The following is a 16,312-nucleotide window of genomic DNA, read 5'->3' as shown; positions in this document are numbered from 1 at the left end:
GTGTCTTTTCTTCATTGTTTTTAATTGTCATACATGTGTGAGTTTGCAGATGTTGCTTCAGAAGCTGATGAAAAGAGTGTTGCCTATCTCCTCCTAATACCTGATGGCATTTGAAGATGAGAGTATAATCTTGTGATACATGGAATGGAAATTCACTTGAAACAGTAATGGTATTTTACTATCAGACTGTAATGTTGCGCCAATTAAGTATATGATAAATGGGAAAATAAGTGCAGCATATCCAAACTGTTGCAGATAGAAAATTTGTGAATTGACAGTGTTTAATGTACTGTGAATATAAATTTTGTTCTTAATAGCCAATTGGAGTGGGAAACCACACAGAATAATCTCTGGATTGAGTCTCTGTGTAGTGAAGGGCATTTAGTTATCTGAAGGAAGGTAGGTGAAAAGCATTCACAGACGTTTTATGTATGCCAATAAACACTGCACTCTAAATCACTGTTATACCACTTTATCATCTATAAATAACTGGCAAAACCACTGCTAAGCTTTGGATTTCCTTTACTACTAGTACTACTTGAAATCAGTGGTTCCTGTTTCAATATTGCTTGTTCCTTTGACATAAATCAAAGAGAGATCCTCACAATGAAGCCATCAGAAACATAATTTAATTTGTACTAGGATGACAAAAATATTTCTCCTGTCTCTCTTCCATGTCTAATTTCTATTTTTAAAATAAAATAGTATTTTATAGACACTTATATTCTGGTGCTATAGGTTAAGATGGTTTAGTGGGTCAAAGTAGTCATCATAACAAGTAGGAAAAGCTGCTTAGAAATGTGATTTCTCAGTAATTACAGGGGCAGTCCTGTGAAGTTGAATCTTGTGGTGGGGCCCATGTCTTCCCTGAAAACTTCCTCAACTGGGATAAATTTCCAAGGAGTCCACAAATAACCAGTGTTTCTTAAGCTTTCCGATTTTGCCAACAGTTAATTTGTTGAAGATGAGGACATCAGCTTTAAATAGCTTAAAACATTGGTTTACGACTGTGTTGTGCAGTTCTAGGGCTTGCTGTCTTGAGAGGTTAGGTATGCTATTGGAAGGCTCAGATAGACAAATTCTTGAGCAACAAGTTTGGTGCCTGAACTGATCCCTGAAAATAGTAAGCAAGTCGAAATGCTGTTTTGTTGTTGACCAGCAGCAATTTAAGAAAATAAAGGAAGTTGAAAAGCTCTGGGTAAATTAAGCAGAGCAGTCTTTTTAGGGGAGAAAAAATTGCTGTCAGATTACTTTGTTATCATAAATGGATGAGTGTAAAAAGGCTATGATTTGATGTCACTTTCAGGGAATTAGTGATACTGGAAAATACGTGAAGTCCTCCTCTTGTGTGTTTTTTTGTACAAACACAGTGGCTTTTACTGTTCATCCCACACACGTACAAACCATGTTTTATGTTCCCTTCGTCCATAGTTTAAATCCATAATATGTTGATCCTGGAGATCTTCATTAAGAATTGCATTTCCTGCTTCACTGTGCTGGGCATTATTTTGTTGTTATTTGATGAAAAAACATTCGTATCTCTTTGCATGTGTTGTTCAACAGCAAGTGCTCCAGTACCAAAAAAGGGCCTGCGCAAGTATAAAGAAATAGGACTTGCCTGGCAAAATTGACCAGAGTGACAGATCCAGTGGCAATGCTTGTAAAAGAGTAAACCTGACTATATAATAACTAGTGTGCTTTTAAGTTTTTCTTTAGCAGGAAGGAGGAAGGTAGTGGACTTAGTTTTGTAGAAGCAGCATGGAGTGGATATGGAGCCTCTCCTATGGGCTCTTGGGACAGTGCTGCATGGTTCTTTGTTAGTGAACACAAGATGGGAAGACTATGACAGAGTTATTGGCTGGTGGATGTTTCGGAATGAATGGAAATATAATGCTGGATCTCTTCTGTCCCCACCTAATGAAAGATAAAGAATCGGATTCACCTTCCAGGGAAATCTTCCAGATTTGAGGTTCATAAGAATTTAGAACTGGAAAAGAAAGGTGACAGAACTATAGCATTAGAAACAGTTGCTTTCAAACTACAAATGGAGCACAGTACTGTATGCAGGCAAAATTACCCTTTAATTTACTTGTAAATAAGGCTGTTCATCAGAATGTGAGTTTTACACTGCAAGGATGTTTCAAGTTTATATGTGCAGACCTGGAAAGTGTGAAATCCTTAAGATATTCCATGCTATTCCAGGCAAAATACTGATTGGATTAACTGTATGTAACTGTAGATTTTCAGTAGGAGTTCTGAGATCTTACCGTAATAAATTGAATCTCAATGCTAACTCTTAATTTTGAGTATCTTCCTCCCACTGCTTTTACCTGCTGATTATATGCTTCTCTTTTGGAACTACTTCAATTGGCAAGGTTGGCTTTGGTGGCTGGGCTTTTCAGCTTTCCATCTCAGGTTGAGTTTTTTTTGTTGTGGTGTTGGGTTTGTTTGTTTGTTTTTTCCTGGATACATTTCTGCATCTACTGCCAAGTTTAAAAGAAGTAGGCTGCTCTGTGCAAAGTGCCTGGAATATCAATCTAGTATCACTTCTCAAGACCAATTCAGAATTTTGCAAGTCATGGGATTGCAGAGCTCTGCACTTTTTATTTCTGTCTTCTTCACTGATTTGCTCACTGCTTTTCTGACTTGTGACAAATCCATGGACATACAGCTACTTGGAGAAAGCTTTCTGGTTTCTCTGTAAAGGCCTCAATGTATTTACCTGTTCACACATCTGCATACCAAAAAAAAAAAAAAGTCTAGTTTCTTTGTGCTTTAAGTGAAAGTACAAAAGTTAAATCCATTTAAAAATCTTTCAGTCTTGTTCAACTTCAGGCTTTTGCAGTTGGAGCAAATGGGGGCGGGCGATAATTGGTAGAGCTGTACAGTTACATAACTAAAAGCTTTTCTGCTGGAAGTTAGGAGAGCAGATTGCCTGGCCATCAATATGCGACACGTGTTTTTAATCTTCCCACAGTGTCCATGCAGAGGAGTACAGTCAAGAAGTTTGGTAGATTAATGTGTTCAAATAAAAGTGTTATTGAAAAATTCCTTTTGGGATACAGATTTTTTTTTTTTTTAAGAGAAACAGTGGTGGTGTTATACCACTCAAGGATTTAAATAGTATTTATTTTGCATAATTAATGGCAGATATTATTTTTAGGTAGAAATTGTAACTGTTGATGGCTTTTAGCATGAAAGTTGTCATCTGAAACTCACAGTTGGGAGTCAACTTGGAAAAAGATCATACAATGTAGCACAGTGGTGATAAGATAAAATATGCTATTTTATGGGGAAAATATCATGTTACTATCACAGCAGAATGATCAGCTAGCAAGCAATCGTGAATACTATCACCAATTTCACATAAATATTCATGAAAGAGTGATTGGGACATCGGTGGGATTTTTCTGTGTTCAGGGGGTGGGTGGTTGCTTGATTTTGGTTTGGATGGGGGTTGGTTTTGTATTTATTTTTTTTTGATGGAATGACACTATATAGGTGCTATTATTAGTGTATACATTTAGAGAAAAGGGATACGAGTTAAAAAGTATAATGTGACACTGGACTGAGATGTGACACTTTTTGCACTGTGAGTTTGTTGGTTTTGGTGTTACAGCTGTTGTATATAGTCCTTTTGTATCTATATGGAGGTGTGACTTCATGTTTCTCCATGGCGCGTGAAAAATGTGAAGTTTGCCTATCCGTGATGGAACAAGACCATTACATCAGAGAGAGCATCTGAATTCTACTGAAGCTGGGCTGCTGTTGCCAGGCTATCTTGTGTCCTTGGTTTTCTTCAGTTACTTCATAATCACCCTCAGAGTTTGAAAATCAAATTTTTTTTTTGAGTCACTAAAGGGAAAACCAGTCTAAACTGACCTCAGTAAGTCAGAACTGTTAACATCTTCTTTGTTAAGAATCACTGCCATAAAAGTCCCAGGCTTGGCCCTAAACAGGGTATGTGTGTGGGAAGTTCTCCTACTCTCTTGGGTAGAAGAAACAAAGCAAGGCACAACAAAGCAGGTTTTGACACAGCACTTTTGGTTAGGCTTCCATGGGGTTCTCCGAATGCCTTGCCTACCCTCCTGCAGATGCTTGAAATCACCCACCAGGGAGTTTGCAATTTCACAAGATAACCAAGCCAAGGTCTTGCCCTTAAGGCACAGACAGAGGCATCCCTGCTTAGCCCGGGCTGTGTGTCACTTGTGTTTGGTCTATCACGTTTATTGGGGTTACTCTTTCTAGGGAAGCTCCCTGTTAGATTGACTTTACTGCAGTGAAGTAGAACAAATCACAATTATATGAGGTTAAATAAAGGGGTAGAGGTTAAAACATGAAACAGCAGTGTCCTCTTGTGTAAGACATGCTTTGGGAAAGCAAGCAGACTGTTTTTCTGTACAGAAACCAGAAGTGTGTCGGTTTAACCAGTGGCATGCACAGGACAGGCATGCTTTGCATTTTATGGAAAGCCTGTTGGGGTTCCTCTAGGTTTAAGACTAGGAAAAATAGAAGAGTAATGTTAAAAGAAAGAGTAACCTTGCTTGAACATGTTCTCTCTTTCAGGGCAGCTTTGGTTTGTCTTACTACTATTGCCAGTATTGTGTGCTCTGGTTGGCAGTAGGAGGAACAGACAGATACCTGTGAAAATAATTATAGGCTAGATTTACCTGATGGCTCTCCTTTAATAATGTGCCTTTTGCATGCACATATATGGATGTACTTCATAGAAAAGCAGCTTCTGCTGAGCACTTCTGTTGGTTCTCACTAGTTGTTTAACTAGTGAATGATGCACAAAATTGCAGTAACACATTTCTTATAACACAGTGACTTTGGAATGTGTGTGCCTAAGATGATCTTTGCATGATGGATCTAAATATTGCTCCTCTTCTCTTCTAGTTTGTGGAGACATCCATGGTCAGTTCTTTGACTTGATGAAACTGTTTGAAGTGGGAGGTTCTCCTGCCAACACGCGGTACCTCTTCCTTGGGGACTACGTGGACAGAGGGTACTTCAGCATTGAAGTAAGTTTCTAATTTCTGTTTTTGACTGCAAAACTGCTTGCAGCCTACTATGTGTATGTAGCATCGTAACTAGTTCAGGAATACTGAGGCTCTTTGTAAATACCAAGTTCATTTTGCTGGTGGTGTTTTTATAAAGGTTGCTTGGAATCCAGCCAAATCCCGCTATATCTGTGCTGGAAAGCTGACATAGAATGGACCTTGGTGCTAACTAGCTGCCATCCAAATATAGCAGAGAAGACAAGTCACTCTGAAACTTGCACAAGCTAAATAGGACAAATAGATGTGAGGTATTAGAAAAGAGACATAAAAGAAAAACTAAACGAACAACCCATAGTTTAGTTTGACTGGTGGGTTTATTTGATCTGAGTTTCCTTGATGTGAAATTTTATAAAAATTGAAGGACTGGATGGCAAGTAAATGGACAAAAGGGCAGCTCGTAACATGCTGTGCTGAAGAGAATAAGTTCTGTTTCGATAGGGCATGAAGGAGTGCTTGATCTCTGGCTTTTGATGCAGCACTTGAATCCACAGAGAAGAAGTGATGCATGAGCGCCCAGTTGGTGGTGCCGAGACCTGGTGCAGACTCCAGCGTCAGGTTGTAGAATACAGAGGTCAAATGACATCATCTTTAGATGGCTAGTGAAAGAAACAGTGTCCTGTCCAACCTGTCCACCTTTGACTAGAAGTGAGTCAAATACCAAGTACAAATCCTTTGTTCCAGTGCTCATAAAACAAACTAGATCTTTTCTGCTGTTCAGTGTTACTGCTTGATTTTTCAGACTGACAGACGAGGTGCACAACTATTGAGTAAAACCTGATCTGGATTTGTTTGTCTAGGTCATATTTGATCTAGTCATTGAGCGGTCAGTCAGAAGCCCTTGCAGCAGCTTTTGAGCTACAGCTTGACTGCTTTCACTGAAAAGTTCAAGCAATATAGATCATATGATACATGTCTGTGTGTCTGATAGATAAGATGGCATCATGTGAGAACACATATACTGCTGTTTCATTCTATGTACTATGTCTTAGTACACTGTTGCCATATTGATATAAAAATATATAATGCCAAGCAGCTAAGTTGTTTATAATGTGTAAAATGGATCAGTGCGTTATCTTGCCAGTGTTATATTAATAGTTTGAAGTTTCTTAAAAATAAAATACAGTAAAACTACTTCTGCTTTATTAGTTAATTTTAAAACTAATTTCAAATGTTAACAGGATCTTTTGGCACATTTTGCAAATAGAAATATCCTATTCAAAGTACAAATGCTCTAAAAACTTTAGAATTGCAAGGTTTTTTCACTCACCTGCCAAAAATCAATATAGTCAGGATTTAGACTCATACTGAAGTCAGCACTTTGATCATGATTTTTTTGAGCTTGAGTTCATGATTTTCTTAAGAACTGATCCACAGTGAACTGTGAGCTAAGTTGTTGTTTTGGTTTACCATACTGGATCACTTGGGGAAGGTTGGGAATGAGTGGAGAAGGGAGCTTCACAGACTGAAACCATCATGCAGCTCAGTCTTGAACTGCCATTTTTCAGTTGTGATAACCTCATTCATATCTCCTGTAGACTTCAACTGAGTCAAGTTGTATCCAGAAGAGGAAAGTTTTGTCTTCATTTCTATGTATATATGCCTTTAATATAACAGAACAATGGATTTGATTCGGCTTTCAAGTACTTGTCTGACAGTCTACCAAAATTTGTTCCAGGGCTATTACCAGTTAAAGACAATAGCAAGCCATATAAAACAGAGAAAAAAGCTCATGCATAGGGAATATGCCCCTAAAAATTCTTCATTTAGCAACCTGTGCATATGTACTTAGCAAATTGTTTTCTGAATTCAGTTTTTCCATTCTGGAGCACAACTTTTTCACTAGAAGCATTACTGGCTTCTGCCAGTGCCGAAAAATATCTCAGCTGTCATTTATATTATTTCTTTTTTATGTAAGGTTCTCAAATATCTTTTTTTTTTTTTTTGGTCACATAACTGATTTTCCCCACCTGTCACCTTGATTAAAGAATGCCTTTGAAAGGAAAGGCAGGTTCAAACCACGACACTGTTTCATAAGTGTATTTGGATGTAGAGCTGTGCATGCAGGCATGAACTCAGGACAATAAGTAGTGACAAGGAAAGGAAAGTTGTGAAGAATGCAGCTTGGTATTTAGAGGGGAAGGATGCTTTTGGTGGAAAGGGGGACCTGAGTACATATATCAGGCACCAGCTCTTGCCAGTACTTTGTGCTGGAGAAGTCACGGTGGTAAACAGCCTTAGCCTGGCCTTGATGCATATTTCTACCACACCATAGCGATCTTTCTTCCATCGATCTGTTGACTCCCCTTTCTTCTGTGTACATGAGACTATTGCAGTTCTGGGGTCTTTCCAAAAGAATTAAATAGCTAATCCAAGGTACTAATCACGAGTAATGTAAGCTTTAAAAAAATTTCCCCTTGATTGCCGTGTGATACCTAGCGTAAAAGTGACACCATTGAGCTTAGACCTAGCTGAGTTCTGATAGTGGGCGAGATAATCCTTCTCTGTGGGCTGCAAAGCATTTGTGATTCTTCTGGATGAAAGGTACTACATAATGCAAGCTATTATCCTTAAGAACAGAGGAAGAAATTGCATAAGGTAGGTGGAAGGCATTTGATAATACAGAGGGAAAGAAAAGTATTTGTATAAGGAACTTGGCAGAAATGTCAGTCCTTGCCCTGTGTAGCTTTTGATCCAAGGGCTCCGTCCTTCACATGTGTGCTCCATTTTAACTGGAGTTAGGTTCGTTGCTTGTGTCTTTGAAATAAGTTCTAAGCAAGGAGTCACAGGATGAGAGACTAATAAAGAAATTACAACAGGTAAAATTAAAAAGTGTCAAATTGTAGGTAGAATGAGATGAGGTCTCTCAGCACAGATGGAATCTTTATCCCATAGCTATGTTCTCTTTCCATTTGATCTTTTGTGAAAGCCTGGGCATTTCTTCACTTAAAATAACAAATTTCTGCAATCTGATGTGGTGTGTTTGTTTCCTTGGTTGTATAACTGATAACATTTTCCTGTTGTGCTTGCACTCTGCCAGGGGTTTTACTCCAGAGTAGAAAACCCTCAGTTCTCACGTTCAAACAAGTTTTATGGTCATGGAGAGTAAAAACCTAAATGATCAAAACAGAGGACTATTTTTAAATCCAAAGAATAGTTAGAGCATAAGTGGTTGTGCAGGAAGGAGTTGTAAGGAAGAATGACTAATCTCTACCTGAGTCTGAAAGCTCTCTTTTGAAAGGCAGACGTAAATGCTGTTCAGTGTAAGGAAGGAGTATACATACAGACTGTTTTTCATCACAGTCTTAGAAAAATTAGGGTAAATACCAACTGTAATGTATTAATAACATTCTGTAAATGAACTCTTGGAATTATTTTCTTTCTCAATCCCATAGAACAACATACAGGCTTAAATGTCAATTGATTATCATAAGGTACATAGTCATAATTTTTGACAGAGCAAAGTTAAGATATGGAGAATTAAACCAATGTTCAAAATGAACAAAACTGGAGTTATGTTTTAGGTTCAAAACATGGGCACATCTTCATTTCCAGAATGCAAAGACTGAAATTCCAGGAGGTGAAACCAGTTTTGTGGTATTTTCAGCAAGAACAAAGTGAGGGGTTTGGCATGAGTCTGGAATTTGACCATTGGACCTTCCACCAATTGAAAAAGCATCTGGTACTTTAGATGCTTCTGAACTCAGTGAACTGCTAGAAATTATTAACTAGTCTCTCTCAAGAAAAGAATTGCATATAAATAAATTCATATTAATAAACTGCAGATGAAGTTAATGCTGGTGGAATTGCGTGTTTATTATCTCTCAAGTCTCTGCACTTTCTAGGAAGAACAAACACCTTTCAGCTTCCTCCATTGCTTTAGTGTGTTAATTTTTTCCAGTAAATATCTTGATTTAATGTACTTTGGACTGGTCAGAAATAGTTCACTGGTGAAGTCAATAGGTTCTCACTTCTCTCAGAGCAAAGAAATTTCCTGGACTTTTAATTATCCTAAATTTTGTTGCCCTTTTCTTCTGTATACCAGTAGCAAATATGTTTCTCTGTAGCAAGAATTTCCATCTTCTAAGATCTTATATTTTTGCATGGCGGTGCTCCTCAGAGCTGTGAATATTCACTAATTCAGTAAATTCAGATTATTTTTATACATATTAGATTCCCAGACGGGAACATCTGTGTGTCAGGGCCATCCTCACAGCTTGCCTGGTCCTGTGCCAGCTGTTCTCAGAGTGAGTTACCAGCATACCAAGAACCCCTTTTGGCTGCAGGGAGAGAATATGGGATGGCACGATTTCCCCTGCACTGCTTGCATCTCTGCATGGGACCCATCTTCTCAGAGAACAACTGGGGCCAAGGCACGAGGTCTGAAGAGGAGAGTTAGAAGCCAGTTTAGAAAGTACTAGCCATAAGAATGAGAGGGATATTTAAGAAAAATAATTTCCTAGTCATTTTTTGGTTTAAAAGAGATTCTTCTTTTTTGATATTTTTTTTTGATATTTTGAGGTACTTTTAAAGGCTGAAATGGGAGTAATGTGGTCTAAACATTAGAAAAGTGTATAAGCTGAGTAGCAGTGTTTTGCAGATGATCACTTCTAATAAAATCATCTAGGAGACTAGCTAGGAGAGAGTCATGCAATAATTGAAGTCTGAAGGTGCTAAAGTACCATGCATGGGTCAAAACGAGATCCCCAAGTAGCTTGGGAATATTCAACAGATGTTTGTAAAAAAATAAACAGAAATTGAATTATCAGAATGAAATCCTTGAACATTTTGGAAACAGCTGAGACCTTGACCATGAGGAATGAATTCACTGTTCCTCCACGCAAAGTCTATTTCCACAGCATTAGCCTTTTTAATTTTTAAATATGCAACCTGTATGTACAAGAGCACTGGTTTTAGAAACAGAGAAAAACCCGGTTAATAAAAGAGCAGGATGAAATGCCCTGGAAGTTGTGGGGAAAAAAGAATGAAACCCTAGTTGTAATGAAGATAATACATTTTTTATTTTCAATAATGTTCAGAATTTTCTTTCTCTGTGCTCAAGGGATAATAGTTCAGAAATGGCAATAAGTTGCATCTTGTGTGAGTATTCTGGTTACAGATGCAATGTATCTTTATTTGTCTCTGAAATATAGCTGTAATAAATAGTCACACCAGTAGTGTGAATGCAGTTATGTGTGTAAAAAGGTACTTGGTTTCCATTGGGATAGTTACGCCATTTTAGAAAGCTGCATCTGTATTCGGTAGTGTGATGGTATCGTTATTTCAGTGCATTTAAAGTAATACAATTTTCGTGTTTAGATGAAATGTGTGTTTAGAGAGTGAAGGAGCTGTGCCAGTGTACTGTTAGACAGGTCACAGAGCATCAGTAGAGGCCTTAGCAATGTGTGGGTCAAACTATCCTTTCGAGTACGAATTACCTCACCCTTATTCACACTTAATTCATCTCTTGGGGAAAGCCCAATGCTGTCAGTCATTCAGAGGGAGAGTTCATTCTTTGTTTCCCATACAAAGCCACACAACTAAAAGAATGAGCTGCATCTCTTTCTTCCTATCATGACCAGTGCAAGAGCACCCAGAAGCAAGCACTGTGTTACAGGTGGTGCTGTGGTTGCATTTGAGTGGCAGTGGTGACGATTTCTCAAGGCTCCTTGTTTTAAGGAGATAAACATAACTCGAGATGTGTGGAAGAGCTCTGGGGCTTTTGGTTTTCCTTTTCAGGACGGGCTGAGATGTCAAACTGTGCAAAGGCTCAAATTCAACATGCAACAGTGGAGTTAAATCCCAAGTCCTTTTTGAAAATAGGTACCTTTGGCTTACACAGTGCTTAACTGCACAGACCTTTTCTTTCCTGATGATGAGGCTACCAGAACCTCAGCAGGAAAACAGCTTGACTATAGGAGCTGGGAGGTGGACAGATTACCTCTTTGCTACAGATTTAACATATCTGCTATTTCAACAGCTGAAAGACTCTAAACAAGTAAGCAGTGATTCAGCTTGAGGGCTGGCATTAAGAGATGTAACTTTTTTTACAAAATATAGTTGTTTTGATAGGATGGAAAGAAACAGGCCAGAAATACCTTAGAGATGTCCAGATCACAAGGTCCCTGCTGTACATTTTGCACTGAGTTACAGCAGAGGTGATGTATGGTATGTTCTTAATGAAAAAGTTGAAGAGGAAAAAAAAAAAAGAGATTTTAAAATTTTACTGCTGGGAAGCAGCATTACCAAATAATTGAGGACTGTGACCTCAGATTTTTGACAAGGGCAATTTATCATAAATCTTTTGACTTCAGTAAGAATTATGATAAGCAATTCACTAGTAGAAAAAAAATTAAAACCAGAATGTTTGCTCATGATATGTTGTTTGGGCGTAAATTTTTTGTGTGTAGATGACTGCAAGTTGAAAAACCATGAAAATTGTTGCACTCATATTTGCTGTTTAGTTTGCATGGAAAAAAACCCAACCATCTGCTAATTAGCTCTTGTTTACTATTACAACATCAGTTCACTGGACTACTGAAAAGGGGGAAAATTAAAGGAATTATTTAAACAAAATAAGCCTTTGATATGGCACTACTGAAAACAACACAAAATGTAAATGGTGAGCTTACAGTATTTGAATAGTGACAGGGAAACAGAACTTTCTGGACTGTATTGATTCTCTGTTATCTTCTCAGTCTGATTTTCATGAGTACTTCAAAGGAAGCATAGAAATAAAAGAAAAAATAAGTCTATGATAAGCAAATGTAGAGATCTATCCATAGAAGGTAGTCAAAAATGTCAAAAAGATAAAAATTCTATCTTTCCTGATTTTCCCTGGTTCCCAAATCTGGATGATATTTTAAGTACCTGGTGCTTGTTTTAATCTTGCCAAGGCTTTATGAAAATGAAAAACTTAGTTATGAGGGCAATGTAAACTAGCTTTTTTTTTTTATATGTCACTTCATCTAATCACTAATCATTGTGCTTTTCTAAAGGTGCTTTGGCAGGATTAGAAGCTCTAAGGTAACTTAGCTACAACTTTAAAAGCTGGAACTCTTTTTGCATAAATGGAGGTGTCACTTTAAACTTTCTGTCTCATAGCATTTACATCAAATTTTTGCATCAGCCAGTAAGGTCAAAGAAGTGGAAGGTTCTGGGAATTTTTGGAGGAATTAACAAGTCACCATCAGAGACAGAGAATTGCTCTATTGGTGTGGAGAAGTGCAGGTTTCCTTCCCCATTGGAGCAAAACCCTCAAAACCAAGTCTACTGGAGTTACACAGGGAGAGAAAACTTTCCCCAGGCACACACTTTGGGATGTTTATGGACCACAGCAGATGATTCCTTTGACCTAACACCATAATTTCACACTGGATTACATTAGCATGATCTACCTGGCGTTCTGACATCTCACTTCCTGCAGTGGCAGTAGCGCCTGAGAGGCGCAAGACTTGGCATGAGCTGGGAGGAGGATGCATGTGTTTTTGCTGGTTTCCCCTGGCTGTAGACCCTCTGAGTAGAACAGAAATTACGGAGAAAGAACAGACAGAGCATTCAGATGTTTACATGTAATAAATTCAAGACAAAGAGTAGTAATATAAAATCCCACTGCTGTGTGATTATCTATGGATAGTGTGAGTACAAACATAAAAACGTTGCATCCTTTTTTCTTTTCTTTTGTTTTTGTAAGTTGAGGACTGTGTAACAAACAAGGGAGCTGAAATCTACATGTTGAGATGATTAAAGTAATTACTCTGTTTTTCAAGACACTCTGAATTGTAGAAGGGAATTCACACTGTCTAATGTAGAGGCATTACACTGACAACAATGCTGATTTTGTTCTAAGCTGAAACCGTGGTTAGGGTACCTTCTGAATTTCCAATATTGATTATTAAGTTAAATAAATTTTTTTTTTTTTTCCAAACAGAACAGAGGGGAGTGTTAGGAAGTAGTTGTAAATGAAAGTGGGGGTCTTTTGACACCTTTTATTTCTTGTGCAACATTTCTGCAGTTCGTGGAAAAGCTTGGAGGAAAAATTTTTCAGTCTTCTAGCTCCTGTTTTTGTGAGGCCGTTGTGGTCTGTACACTGTTCTTGCAGGTGATGGACTCATCTCATGGGATGAGTGGATCTTATTTCCATCAGCTTTCTTGGAGCTGTGGGTTTGTTTTCAAAACAACTGTTTTAATTGGGTGGTTTAGAGAGGTCTGAGCAGAGCTTAGCCTCTCTTTTTTTTTTAATCTTTAAAAACATGTCTAGAAGAATTGTCATATCAAATAGAAATCTTCAGGAAAGAGACATTTATAGTAGGAGCTTTGTAGTAACTGCATGTAATGCAAGAGCTTTTTTTTCCCCAGTTATAAGTACAGAACAATGTTAAGTGAAAAATGAACAAGCATTCATGTAAAAACTCTGTAATACTGGAAGCTGAGGTATTTCCTGAAGTATGGGTTAAATTGTTCTGAGGCAACTTTTCCTTAAGCCAGGAAACACCGATCTTCCGGTGAAATTGTTTCCACGGAAGGTTTCTGCCTAACCTTCCAGGTGGAGAGCACACACGTCATTTTAGAGATGCAGAGCCAGTTGCTGTTTTGAGAGCTGGGGCTGCCGAAGGCAGTGCACAGCTGACCAGGGAGGTGACACTCAGCAAAATGGTAAAACTATCATAATATACCGATATGGATTTCATCCAATCCAGATTGAAGTGCAGAGAAATGCTTGCATGCAGTGTATGAAGAATAAAGTTAATTGGTTGAAAATAAATGTTTCACATAGAATACTCTTTTTTCTGCTATTTTTTGTGGTGGAGGGGAACATAAGTTGTTGAGTTATTAATTATGAATTCTATTTTTCTTTCTTGTTTCTGATTCACAGTGTGTGCTGTACTTGTGGGCCTTGAAAATCCTTTACCCAAAAACACTGTTTTTACTTCGTGGGAATCATGAATGTAGACATTTAACAGAGTATTTCACATTTAAGCAAGAATGTAAGTCTACCTCAATCTTCTTCCTCTTAACTCCTTTTTCAACAACTTAATTTTGTGTTTTATGAGTATTTGATACTGCTTCACCATCAGTAATTTTTCATGTACTTTTCATATTAACTGTCATTAATTTTAAATTGCAATTAGTGTTCCCTGAGAGGGCAGTCAGCTCTCAGTGGTGTGGAAAGGAAGGGGTCAGACCCTCACAGAACAGGTGGTGACTGACCATCGATACAAACTTGAGGGTTTCCTTGAGTAGGTATCGAGACACTTCAGCTTGTCAACCTGGCCTGGGAAGCATCCTGTGGCTGCTGTGGGGCTATCTGGGCCTGGATGCTCTTGGCAAACTGTGCTGCTGTTTTTTGCTGCCCCACACAGTAGCCTGGCAGCAAAACCTACTGGCATGCAGCTCTGGTACCTCTGGGACAGATCCCTGATCGCTAGGGAAGGAGGTGGCATCTCACTGCACTTCGTCTGCAGCAGGAAAAAAATGCAAGGAGATTTATTTTGTTTTTTCTTTTTCCTTTAAGTATGGCATTTTCACATTTACCCTGTAAGTTAGCTTAAACTTTTCAGTATGCTCTTTTTATATTAATTCCTTTCCGTGTTGCAAGAAAGGATACAATGACACATAAAAGCTCATTAGGTGTAGACCTTCACCTGCACAATGAAGCTTTTATTTTTTTCCTATGACACTGTAAGCTAAAGCTATTGCCACAAGTCTTTGTTTTGTTTTTAATGTCAGCGATAAAGGAAATGTTAATTGGCTCAAAGGCTTCATGGTTTACTGAGTTTAGTATGCATATTGGTAAATTAACATTTCAGCTTCTGTGTACCACCTCATGCATTTAATAATGGCATTTCTGTAGATAATTAATTTTAAGGGATTGGGCTAAAATTCTGTCTACTTCATAGAGAGTATACTGAGTGATAATGTAATAGATGATAACCATTCAGCAGATGTTTTAAGGCTTGCTGTACAGATTTCATGGCAGACTATAATGGTATATTAAATTGTTTATTTACAGATTTTTAGAAAAATTATAATAAACTTGGCAGAGCTTTTATTATAAATTTCATCTCAGAGCATGAAGAATTTTTCCAGAGGTGAATGACAATTGTTTACTGCCTGCAGTTTTTTGCATGAAGTAAACTTGGAGTACAGTCCTCAGTGCAAGATAGAGTAGTGAGAGCAAGATCGAGATATTAAGCATATTCTTTTTTCTTCTTAAATGTTAATGGCACTTTCTGATACCATCTTAATCTTTAAAAGGTAAAATCAAATATTCAGAACGTGTATATGATGCCTGCATGGATGCCTTTGACTGCCTTCCCTTGGCTGCTCTGATGAACCAACAATTCCTGTGTGTACATGGTGGCTTGTCTCCGGAGATCAACACCTTAGATGACATTAGAAAAGTAAGTCTTTTCAGTATTATCTATTAGCACAATGTAAGCACACCGTCCAATGATTCCTTGTGCCCTGTTAGGAATTCTGCACTTCCTTGGATAAGATATAAAAATAGGTCTAGAAAAACCTCAAATACTTAAAAGATATGATTGCAATGAGTGTAATCAGTATTTGTTCTAAAATGGTCAAGAGCTTCATTCTCAATAGGTCCTGCCACATTTTTAATAGTTCTGCATGTGAGTGCCTAGCAAATTGTCTAAGTGAGGCTTAGTAAGTTTGTGCTTGTGTGTACGCTTGTGTTCTGAGAATTTCTCAGAAATTTCATGAAAGTTCGGAGAACAATGTCAAACAGTTTCTTCACATAATCCAGTATTGTTACATGTTATCAAGGATTAATTTCTTTTCAGATGTTTTGTAGAAGAGATTTCAGTTGATATTTCTAAAAGGAGATATTTAAACTATTCATTTTTAGTGATTCCAGCAGGAAGAAAAATCTTGTTTCTTGTTTGCAGTTTGAGACTTGCAAACGTGGATATATACTTCTGAGCTTTAAAGTTACTAAAAGATAATTTGTATTCTGAGGTTAGTTTGTAGTCTATTAAAAATTAATATAGTTTAAAAAAAAAAAAAGAAACAAAAGAACCCCACCACAAACTTGAGCTAGTAATTACATGTTTTGCTTTAAAAGCAATTAGCTTAAGATATTAACTGCACTTTAAAAAATTACTGAATGTAGAGTTTTGTTTCTGAGGTAAAGGTTCACTATCTCAGTAAACAGAAATACTCCCTGCCTAAAAATTAGCTGGCTTTGCAGCAACATAATGGCAGAGTAAAGGTGTTTAGCTCTCAGATTCTAG

General features: G+C 37.7%; 1 protein-coding gene across 4 annotated transcripts in view; it reads left to right on the top strand.

Moving 5' to 3' along the window:
• Positions 1–16,312, top strand: part of PPP3CA (protein phosphatase 3 catalytic subunit alpha) — a 182,996-nt gene that overhangs the window by 125,578 nt on the left and 41,106 nt on the right. For all 4 annotated transcript variants that reach the window (XM_064651999.1, XM_064651997.1, XM_064651998.1 and 1 more), the window contains exons 3-5: positions 4,900–5,024; positions 13,936–14,047; positions 15,318–15,463. In XM_064651999.1, coding sequence (XP_064508069.1) covers positions 4,900–5,024; positions 13,936–14,047; positions 15,318–15,463 — 383 coding nt within the window. The remainder of the gene's footprint in view (positions 1–4,899; positions 5,025–13,935; positions 14,048–15,317; positions 15,464–16,312) is intronic.

The sequence above is a fragment of the Pseudopipra pipra genome, chromosome 4 (assembly GCF_036250125.1).
Source record: "Pseudopipra pipra isolate bDixPip1 chromosome 4, bDixPip1.hap1, whole genome shotgun sequence".
Lineage (NCBI taxonomy): Eukaryota > Metazoa > Chordata > Aves > Passeriformes > Pipridae > Pseudopipra > Pseudopipra pipra.
Note: the sequence above shows the minus strand (reverse complement) of the source record. Positions and strands in the feature narration are given on the sequence as shown.